We start from the raw sequence: 9,959 nt of genomic DNA, 5'->3' as shown, positions 1-9,959 counted from the left end.
AGGACTCAGAACCTTTGGAGGAGCAGGGGTCTCGGTGGACAGGCTGTTCCACATTATACAAGCGCTCCAAAACAGTGATTATGGAGAGTTGGGATCAGGGGAGTCCAACGACCACATTACAGCACAATTTGATCTCAAGTGGGCCAGACCGGTCAAATTAGCATAATAACCAATGAACAGCAAGCACTCAAAAACGTTTCCCCTTTGTTTTACATTAAATTGAGTGACTTTTTACAAAAACAACCTGGCATTTATTGAGGAAAAACAAGTGCAATTTCAACAATACTATCTCTAAGTTAACCATTTACAAAGGCACAACACATTTAGCCACACGTATCTGAAACTGGAAATGTAATTCAAATACATCCTGGGGCCTGGATTGGACCGGATTGGAGGTTCTATGTAGATCAACAACCTGATCTAGATCAAAGTTGCCCAACTTTTTTTCCCCTTGTAGAGCTGAAATGAAGGCAAAAAGTCTGCTTTTTTTAGAAATAAAAGTGCTAAGTTGAACCATATAAGGTTCTCCAGCTTGTCCTCAAAGGAGAACCCTTTTTGGCTCCATGTAGAACCTTTTTATAAAGGTTCCCAAGAACCCTTTATTCAGGAAAGGGGTTTTAAAGGGTTCTCTGCATCAAAATGGTTCTTACTGGAACCATGAGTTACCAAGAACCCTTGAAAAACCCTGTCTTTGGGAAAGGGTTTTTCAGAAGCAAATGGTTCCAGGTAGAACCTCAGCCCTTGCAGAAGGACCCTTTTGGAACCCTTATTTCTAAGTGTGTAAACTCTTATAAATAAACGTGCTAAGTAGAACCATATAAGGTTCTTTGGCCTGTCCTCAAAGGAGAACCATTTTTGGCTCAAGGTTGAACCTTTTTATAAAAGTTGCCAAGAACCCTTTTGGAGGGTTCCACCTGGAACCCTTTTAAAACCCTTTATTCAGGAAAGGGGTTTTAAAGGGTTCTCTGGATCAAAATGGTTCTTACTGGAACCATTAGTGTTACCAAGAACCCTTGAAAAACCCTTTCCCAAAGAAAGGGTTTTTCAGAAGCAAATGGTTCCAGGTAGAACCTCAACCCTTGTAGAAGGACAATTTTGGAGTGTGATTTAAAGAAGCACAAAATGATCAATTGCACCGTTTATTATGCTTATTACAGACGTTCTTGTTTTTAGGCCAAGTAAACCCCTTTGAAGGGCCAAATTTGGTTCAGCCCGATGTAGACTCTGGTAGTAAATGTTCCTTTGAGGGTGAAAAAACACCCCAAAAACTGGTGGCATCAACCTATATCTTAACATATATCTGCATCTAGCAGATATAGCACATATGGCAGACACCCACACACACACACACACAGACACCTATCCAATCAGGCACAATGCTCTGTATAGATCATTGTTGCCTTTGTATGTGAATGTAAAGAGCACTGGGCTCTTCAATCAGCATTCATTTGGAACTCTTGTTTATCTCTTTCATTTGCTTCTTGTGCAGCAGCCTTTTTTTGGTGGGGGGGGGGGGGGGCTTGTTTTGATCAGGCATCTCCATGGCAACATCTCTTGTTGGCAAGACCATGGGCAAAGAATGCCTGACAAAAGAGGTGATGCCTTTTGGGAAGAAATACGGTCCGTCTGCTCTTATAGTGTGTGTCAGAGATTAGGGTGTGTGTGTGTCACGGGAGTGTTTTTTGTTTTATACACGTGTGGTACACTCCATTTCACCGTGTATGTCCACCATCCATATGTCAAACTTCGCCTCCAAGCTGATACCAGCTGTTGCGTGGATCCGGGTAATTAAATAGGGACGTAGCTTAAGCGCTAATTAAACCGTATCCACGTGATAAACCTGGAAAAATAGTCTGATCCACAGCTTGGTTTTCTAGCAACAAATATAACACTAGGCTTGAGGGTGGATAAATGTATACAATCGTAAGATATGGGTCGCCAAAGACAGAAAATGTTGGGTATTTAGAGTGAAATTCATTGATAAAAGCTTCTGAATCGGTATGAAAATGAAGCGACTGTGCTCGTCTCACAGCTTTCCACCGTTTACGCCGTCGTTTTTTTGTCTTTGTTTGCATTTTGCAATTGATATTGACTTTTTAAATCCGGCAGTGCAAACTCAGGAGACAAAAGCAGACTCAGACAGGAAGCAGTGCAAATAAAGTCGAAATTGTTACCGAGACGTGGATTCTTCACAGGATTAAATCTGGAGGGAAATGCTGAAGCGGGTTTAGGGGTCAGTGGCAGGTGATGAAGGAACTTTGAGAAAAAGGAAAACACAAAATGACCTCCTCCTGAGTGAGGGTCTGGATCCTCTCAAGTCCTCCTGAGTGAGGGTCTGGATCCTCTCAAGTCATCTCCCCCTGAGTGAGGGTCTGGATCCTCTCAAGTCCTCCTGAGTGAGGGTCTGGATCCTCTCAAGTGATCTCCTCCCAAGTGAGGGTCTGGATCCTCTCAAGTCATCTCCTCCTGAGTGAAGGTCTGGATCCTCTCAAGTCATCTCCTCCAAAGTGAGGGTCTGGATCCTCTCAAGTGATCTCCTCCCAAGTGAGGGTCTGGATCCTCTCAAGTCATCTCCTCCTGAGTGAAGGTCTGGATCCTCTCAAGTCATCTCCTCCCAAGTGAGGGTCTGGATCCTCTCAAGTCATCTACTCCCGAGTGAAGGTCTGGATCCTCTCAAGTCATCTCCTCCTGAGTGAAGGTCTGGATCCTCTCAATTCATCTCCTCCAAAGTGAGGGTCTGGATCCTCTCAAGTGATCTCCTCCCAAGTGAGGGTCTGGATCCTCTCAAGTGATCTCCTCCCAAGTGAGGGTCTGGATCCTCTCAAGTGATCTCCTCCCAAGTGAGGGTCTGGATCCTCTCAAGTGATCTCCTCCCAAGTGAGGGTCTGGATCCTCTCAAGTCATCTACTCCCGAGTGAAGGTCTGGATCCTCTCAAGTTATCTCCTCCTGAGTGAGGGTCTGGATCCTCTCAAGTCATCTCCTCCTTAGTGAGGGTCTGGATCCTCTTAAGTAATCTCCTCCTAAGTGAGGGTCTGGATCCTCCCAAGTGATCTCCTCCTTAGTGAGGGTCTGGATCCTCTTAAGTCATCTCCTCCTGAGTGAGGGTCTGGATCCTCTCAAGTCATCTCCTCTTGAATGAGGGCCTGGATCCTCCTGAGTGAGGGTCTGAAGCCTCTCAAATCATCTCCTTCGTCGGCTGAATACTTGGGAGGATCCAGATCCTCAGTCAGGTGGAGATGGAAGTCATTCTACAAGGAGGCGGTGTCAAAAGTACACCCCTGATCTAGGCCTTGGAGTTCAGGATTTCAAGAAGGGTTCCACAACACAAACACTGCTCCTTTATTACCATTAATAACACTCCTGCGGTATTTGTTTCGCAGTAAATCAGTTGTACACATACCGTGCTGTTGAATGTGTAATCACATGTTGCTATGCTGAGAGCTAATCGCTAATGAGAGCTCGACCCAAGATACGTTTGTGTTTCTCGCGGCCGATGTGACGGAAATATTCATGTGTAGGCTACGACCCTTTCAAACATACAGTATGTTGAGATGAGATCACCCTCAAGTGGCCCCTTCAATTTGCGATTTTATTGCATTATTAAATCTAAAAAAGAGAATTATAAGAGGAAAACATCCCTGAACACGCAGAGCTCACAGCATTTCCCTTATTTATCAGCGATCATTCTAACCGTATTTCCCTCCCGTGCCCTGCAACACTGTGAATTATTCTCACTCGCTCATTAATGCTGTGAAGTCAAGGTTGTGGAGACCATATTTTTATTTTTTTCCTCCCATAGGTCAGTTCATTTTGTAGCAAACAGAGCACCAATTACTAGCCGTCGCTGTGACAGATGAAGGTGTGCTTTCATGCAACCTGGTGGTCATTAAGAAACCAGTATGGCTTCATAAACAAGTCTCTGGACTAATGGAGCTAAATGTGTTGTGTTTTTCTTCCGACGCGGCCTTGTTTTGTTGTCACGGAAGGAAGGGCGGTTGTTACGTTGATTAGCACTTAAGTATTCTACAAGCCACACTTGGTCGGAGAGTGGACCAAAATCTTGTAAATTAGCCTAGCTTAGCATAAAGTCTCGAATGTAGCAAAGCAGATATAAAGCTGCAGGGTCAGCTTAACCCTTGATCGTGGACGGTGATCAGTAATTCCACAATAACCTTTCATTATAATGCGAATTAAGTGATCTGACATAGTGCCAACCGTCTCAAGATGCTGTTTCCAGCCTTGGGTACAATGTAGCCCAAGACGGGAGACTTTGACCAATCACAGGACAGAGAGAGGACACTTAAATTGGCTGTTTCTACCAAGTACTGCATGTCCTTTCAGTGGAAAGATCGCATTTTTAGCTTTAGCAACACCTAAGAAAAGAAAGAAAGGGTCCGAAAAATCTAAATGTTGGTCGGTATGGGTGGAGGATTCAGAGTTGGAGAGATTTCTGTATCTCATGCTACTCTCTAAGCTCATCTGAGCTAACTTTTGCTTTGCCTTTCAGGGATGTCAGCGTATCACTGATGGGATCTTAACAACTGCTGTTGCCTCGTACTCCTTAACGTCTACATGGAGATCATCCAAGCCACCCAGGTTTCCCTGCTCTCCCAGGAAACCCCTGCAGCTACGTGGAGCAACAACTCAGTTCCGCCCTACTCCCACTTCCTGCTCCTCTCCACTCCGTCAGAACCGCTGTTCGGCTTGAGCCCAACCGATGGCGCGTTCCCTTTCAACACCTGTCAGAACTGCACCCAACCCGAATCCCTTCCAGGTTGGGCCGGCATCTTCATCCCGCTCATCTACGGGATAGTGTGTGTCGTTGGCCTGTTGGGAAACACGCTTGTCATCCACGTCGTCGTCAACTACACCAGGAACGAATCCGTCACCAACATCTACATTCTCAATTTGGCCATCGCTGACGAGCTCTTCATGCTAGGTCTGCCCTTCTTGGCCGTGCAGAACGCTCTGCTGTCCTGGCCCTTCGGTTCTCTCATGTGCCGCGTCGTCATGACGGTGGACGCCATCAACCAGTTCACCAGCATCTTCTGCCTCACCGTAATGTCGGTCGACCGCTACCTGGCCGTGGTGCACCCCATCCGCTCCTCCTGGTGGCGGCGCCCCCACGTGGCCAAGGCTATCAGCGCCACCGTTTGGGCGGTGTCCATCGTGGTAGTGCTGCCCGTGGTGGTGTTCGCCGACGTGCTGAAGGACGACGGGAACTGCAGCATCGTGTGGCCCGAGCCCGCCGAAGTGTGGAAGACGTCTTTCATCGTGTACACGTGCACCGTTGGCTTCTTCTGCCCCCTGCTGGTCATCTGTTTGTGCTACCTGCTGATCGTCATCAAGGTAAAACGCGAACATTACTATAAATTACTACCGTTAACGCATGATGCGCTTCCGTGACGACTGACTAGAAAAAGACGTACGTGTCGTCATGTTTACGTGACTCCCGATTGTTAAAATGAGTCTCTAAAGTAACGCTAAATGCTAAAAACAGAGGCAAACATATGCAGTACACAGGTACGCTGGTTATTTGCAGTTTGGCTGTAGGCACGCTAACGGCGCTAAAGGAGCTAACGCAGCTAACGGAGCTAACCGGTAAACAGTGCCTGGACTCTGGTGCCGCGGCATGAAAAGCTGTGTTACTTAAGAGACTAATTTTAACAATGGGGAGTCACGTAAACATGACGTCTTTTTCCGGGCTGGCGTCATCCGTTAGCGATAACTCCGGAAACGCCGTTATCGTTCCCAGCACTACGATAAATCTTTGGATTTGCTAACATTGAGAGGTGCGAGGGGAGGGGATGATCCAAAAATGTAGATTCTCTACTTTGTATTTTCTACTCTAGTATTTGTAAACAAGCTCTGTTAGTGAACCATCTGTCACCTAACTTTTAGCTAGCTAACCTTTTGCTTCTTCCCCTTCAAAGGTTCGAAGTGTCGGAAAGCGGGCGCAGGCCACGTCCTCCCGACGCAGGAAGTCGGAGCGTAAAATCACAAGGATGGTCGTGGTGGTGGTGGCGGTGTTCGTCCTCTGTTGGCTACCGTTTTACGCCCTGAACATCATCAACCTCCTCGTGGTGCTGCCGGGCGACTTCAGGGGGCTCTACTTTTTCGTCGTGGTGCTCTCGTACGCGAACAGCTGCGCCAACCCCATCCTGTACGGCTTCCTGTCCGACAACTTCAAGCGGGGCTTCAGGAAGGCGCTGTGCCGCACCTCGCGCAGGGTGAAGAGCAACGACAGGGCCGGCGGCACCGAGGTGCAGCGCCCCACGGAGGAGTGGGGCGGCGTGGCGCTGCAGACGCTGAGGAGCGAAGACGCCAGCAACGAGAACGACGGGGGAGGCGGCGACGGCGAGAAGGACGCGGGGGAAGAGAGGAAGTCAGAAGACGGACAGCGCAGCGAAGCGACGGACAGGACGCGGGCGGACCCTGTTCAGCGCGGTGAAACGACCGAGACGACGAGCGCGGCGGTCAGTCAAATTAGAAACAGCAGGTCAGAACCCGAGGACCTGCCGGACAAAAACTCTGTGCTGGAAATCAGTTACCTGTAACACACGAGAACAGGTTCCCCGTGGACCTGAAGTGATTTACCCAAGATGTGAATACTATCAAGTGTGTAAAGTGGCGATGATTTGTCCTCGGTGCAAAAATGTATACATTAACCTAAAAGGACGACCTTTAAGTCCTTTTTAAACATCGCAAACACTTTGCCTTTGACATATTATGCAGGAATTGCGACAAATGCTCTAAGGAGAAACCACGTTATGCTCGAGTTCGACTGTAAATTCACAAATAGATATGAGAGAAAATATATATATATAATGATATATCTCGCAGAAAAGAAAAAACAATATGTTTTTTTTAGGCTATGACCAAGATTTCATTCAAGCGCTCAAAAACTATGTAAATTATGAACCTGTGTAGCATTTTAGTTTTTTCCTTGGAGACTTTTGTTTCTAGTGTATTCTGTGTGATCGCTGTATTTAATGTCTTATTTAAAGTCGATTGACGGACGCTAAACGGCCAACAGAAGGGCAGTTTGTTGTTTCAAGTCCCAAAAATGTCCAGTGCTTTGATGACGTACTACGGAGAAGAGCAGCGATGTGGCAGAGAGGGCGAAATACATGTTTACAGTGTTTATTAATATTGTACAGAACAGCCTGGTATCTTGTGCTATTGTGCCAATTTTGTCTTTGATGACCTCTCGACTGTATATTGTTCACCAAAAAAAAAAGGAAACGAATGAAAAATAATCATTCATTTTTTTTTATTTTCCAAAGAAAAAGAGAAATGACATTGAACCGAGGAACACTTTCACACAAGCTGAGGCTGCCCTCTAGTGGTACGGATCGTGTAAGGGGGCTGTTTTTGAAAGGAATTGTCTGAAGGACATTTTTTTTCAACATCCTCTCCTTCGTCTGTCCAGTCCTACTCGGGTACGATCCCTGCCACCCACTTGAGGTAGGGAGGGTTGCCCTGTTCGATGGGCAGGCTGATGACCTCGGCCACCTCGTAGGGATGATTCGAGCTGAAAGGGGACAAAAAACGAGCAGATGCGAGTCAGATCAGACGAGTGCTCGGACTCCAGAGAGTGATTCACATGCGTACGTAATTAAATCCTCCACTCGTGGACTTGCATGAGTCACTGCAGCAGGTGACGGATAGAATGTGCATTGTTCCTGACAAAGATGACGTGAACGAGCAGCAGCAGCGCGACGTCCGTACACACAGGCCAATCCAGTATTTTATTTATTTATATATATTTATTTAATTGTGTGTGTGATTGTACAATAAATATTACAAGTTTCAGACACTGTGCGTCGTGTTAATTTACATTTTTAAAAGGTGCAACGTGTCAGAAATGTATTATAAAATGGCCAAGAAACATGTTATGAATTGGAAAACAACAACGGAGCAGCCAGTCTGAGGCTGCAAACTGTGATCGCGGTGTTTTTCTTTTGTTCCTCTTTGTCTGTTTACGTACAAACGAGACTTACCGCACGTATTCGGCCAGCGCTGGCACTTTGGAACTTCTCGTTTTGATCATCTGCAGAGGGAAACACGAGGTCAACAACTGCATTTTAACGACATTTTATAAAGCACGACTGTTTTATGTATTTCCTCACAGTTACGTAACGCATCGTTGTGCAGATTTTTCACACTACTACAGCATTTGATGATTGTTAATGAAATCTGGGCTCGTCCGTCTTTATTTGTTTTATTCCAAGTCACAATTGCACCACCACGGTACAACTTATAGCCCACAAACAGCACTACTACAGCCATTAAACAGCAGCTCAGCTCACCAGCAGCACCTCACTGTCCTCCTCAATCTTCCCCTGCCATTCATATCTAAAAGGGAAAGGACACAAATTCAATCATCTACCAATATTACCCGGACAGAATCGTTCATCTATTTCTCAAAAAAAACACAAATCTAACGTGGCGCTGAATCAAAACTCACATAGATGTGATTGCGGGGACGATGTTGACGCAGGCGGCCAGTTTCCGTTCCACGATCCCCCTGTTGAGACATCATAATTCAGTGCAATTGCAGTCGATATAACCATGTATTTTAAATCCTACTAACTAGATAACTAGCTCTTGCTGTTCCCTAAAGACAATTGAGACGTCTCTGATGACATCACCTGGCCAAGTCCTTAGCGACCGTGTCGTTCGGACAGGTCACGAAGGCGGCGGAGAGCGTGCCCGACGTGTACGTCTCGGATGCCATGGAGAACGCCCGCAGTCCGACAGTCCTCAGCAGCTGGAACATAAACACACTCAGGAGTGCCGTCTTTGGGAAGAAGAAGAAAAATCCATCACAGAGCGTAAAGGAAAAAATAAACATTACAACACGGCACGGAGAGCAGCAAACACAAAACAAGCCATCCCCACCCCCTCGAGCGAAACCGATAACAAGCGTGCTCTGCACACTCACCAAAACTAACGTTTTTAAGGATCCACCTCGCAGTGTCTCTGCACTGGGCAGTCCAATGCGCATTTCCTATGCGGGTCAAACATAAAATGACGGTTAGCTGCAAATGCATGTTTCATAAAAACAACAAAAACGTGGAATGAATGAGTCCTGATTCCAACAGACTCAATGATGTGAGATGTGAGCCCAAAAACAAGTGCATTTGTGCCGATTCTGACAGAGAATCATCCATAAATAGAATTGCTAAAATTTAGCATTTACTTCTTGTATTTATTTATTTTTTGGAAGTGCTTGAGTTAAATATATGTGTATTTGACTTTGAAACACTGGTATTTTTTTAATTTATTAAGGGTATATATTTCATTTCATGTGTTTTCAGATGTTTTTGGTTGGTTTCTCTGATTAATATTTTTGACCCACAGAGAAACAATGTGTTTACGACCACTACACACACAACGTTTACGTGTGCAACCCGTCATTTATTTACCGTTTTCTGTTTTAAACTCATTAATAAACTAGTGCTAGTAAAGTAAGTTTTTTAGCCAGGCAGAGAGCTGCAAGTTAGTCGACATGTGTTTAGCTAGCAGTAGCGTTAGCTTGTGTTCGTCGGGACGGGAGCTAAAACTCGAGCGAATTTGAACAAAAGAACAACATTTAAAGGTCACTACAGTGACACGGAGTCTATAATGTGTTCATATGTAAGTCAATGTCGGATAAAAACAGACAGAGTGAGCGCCTTTTATAGAGTTAATTCGGTTAAAAAAAAGCGTTACCTTCTGACAGCTGAGCTGCCTGCCTCTCTGAGACCCACTGCCGCAAAGCGTGACGGCGGTGTGTTTGGGCAAGTGTCGCAAAATCAGCAACAGGGATCCCGGACGATTTTCAGCCAAAATATGATTTATTTATCCTCGTATTTGCATGAATTAATTAATTATCATTATTCATATTATTATATTATTATTATTATTATTATTATTATTATTATTATTATTATTATTGTTATTATATAATAAT

At 45.3% G+C, this 9,959-nt stretch overlaps 2 protein-coding genes across 4 annotated transcripts; one reads left to right on the top strand and one right to left on the bottom strand.

The window, feature by feature from the left end:
• Nucleotides 1-4,573: 4,573 nt before the first annotated feature.
• LOC310940622 (somatostatin receptor 3) lies at nucleotides 4,574-6,558 on the top strand (the record flags this gene model as incomplete). The annotated part of the gene is made up of 2 exons (XM_083905611.1): nucleotides 4,574-5,350; nucleotides 5,935-6,558. 2 exons carry the CDS (start codon nucleotides 4,574-4,576, stop codon nucleotides 6,556-6,558), a joined length of 1,401 nt encoding a protein of 466 aa, XP_083761737.1.
• Nucleotides 6,559-7,276: 718 nt separating this feature from the next.
• Nucleotides 7,277-9,755, bottom strand: LOC310940956 (protein CutA homolog). Of its 3 annotated transcripts, XM_083906024.1 has the most exons (7): nucleotides 9,719-9,755; nucleotides 8,949-9,014; nucleotides 8,656-8,804; nucleotides 8,472-8,531; nucleotides 8,314-8,359; nucleotides 8,005-8,054; nucleotides 7,277-7,535 (listed from the first exon to the last, which is right to left on the bottom strand). In XM_083906024.1, the coding sequence occupies exons 2-7, from the start codon at nucleotides 9,009-9,011 to the stop codon at nucleotides 7,436-7,438; spliced, it is 468 nt and encodes a 155-aa protein (XP_083762150.1). In that variant the 5' UTR covers nucleotides 9,012-9,014; nucleotides 9,719-9,755; the 3' UTR covers nucleotides 7,277-7,435. The 3 variants fall into 3 exon arrangements, with proteins under 3 accessions (XP_083762150.1, XP_083762151.1, XP_083762152.1); XM_083906025.1 differs by lacking the exon at nucleotides 8,949-9,014 and having other exon boundaries at nucleotides 9,719-9,750; XM_083906026.1 differs by lacking the exon at nucleotides 9,719-9,755 and having other exon boundaries at nucleotides 8,959-9,014.
• Nucleotides 9,756-9,959: the final 204 nt, after the last annotated feature.

This window comes from Microchirus variegatus (genome assembly GCF_963457635.1).
Source record: "Microchirus variegatus genome assembly, chromosome: 19".
Lineage (NCBI taxonomy): Eukaryota > Metazoa > Chordata > Actinopteri > Pleuronectiformes > Soleidae > Microchirus > Microchirus variegatus.
Note: the sequence above shows the minus strand (reverse complement) of the source record. Positions and strands in the feature narration are given on the sequence as shown.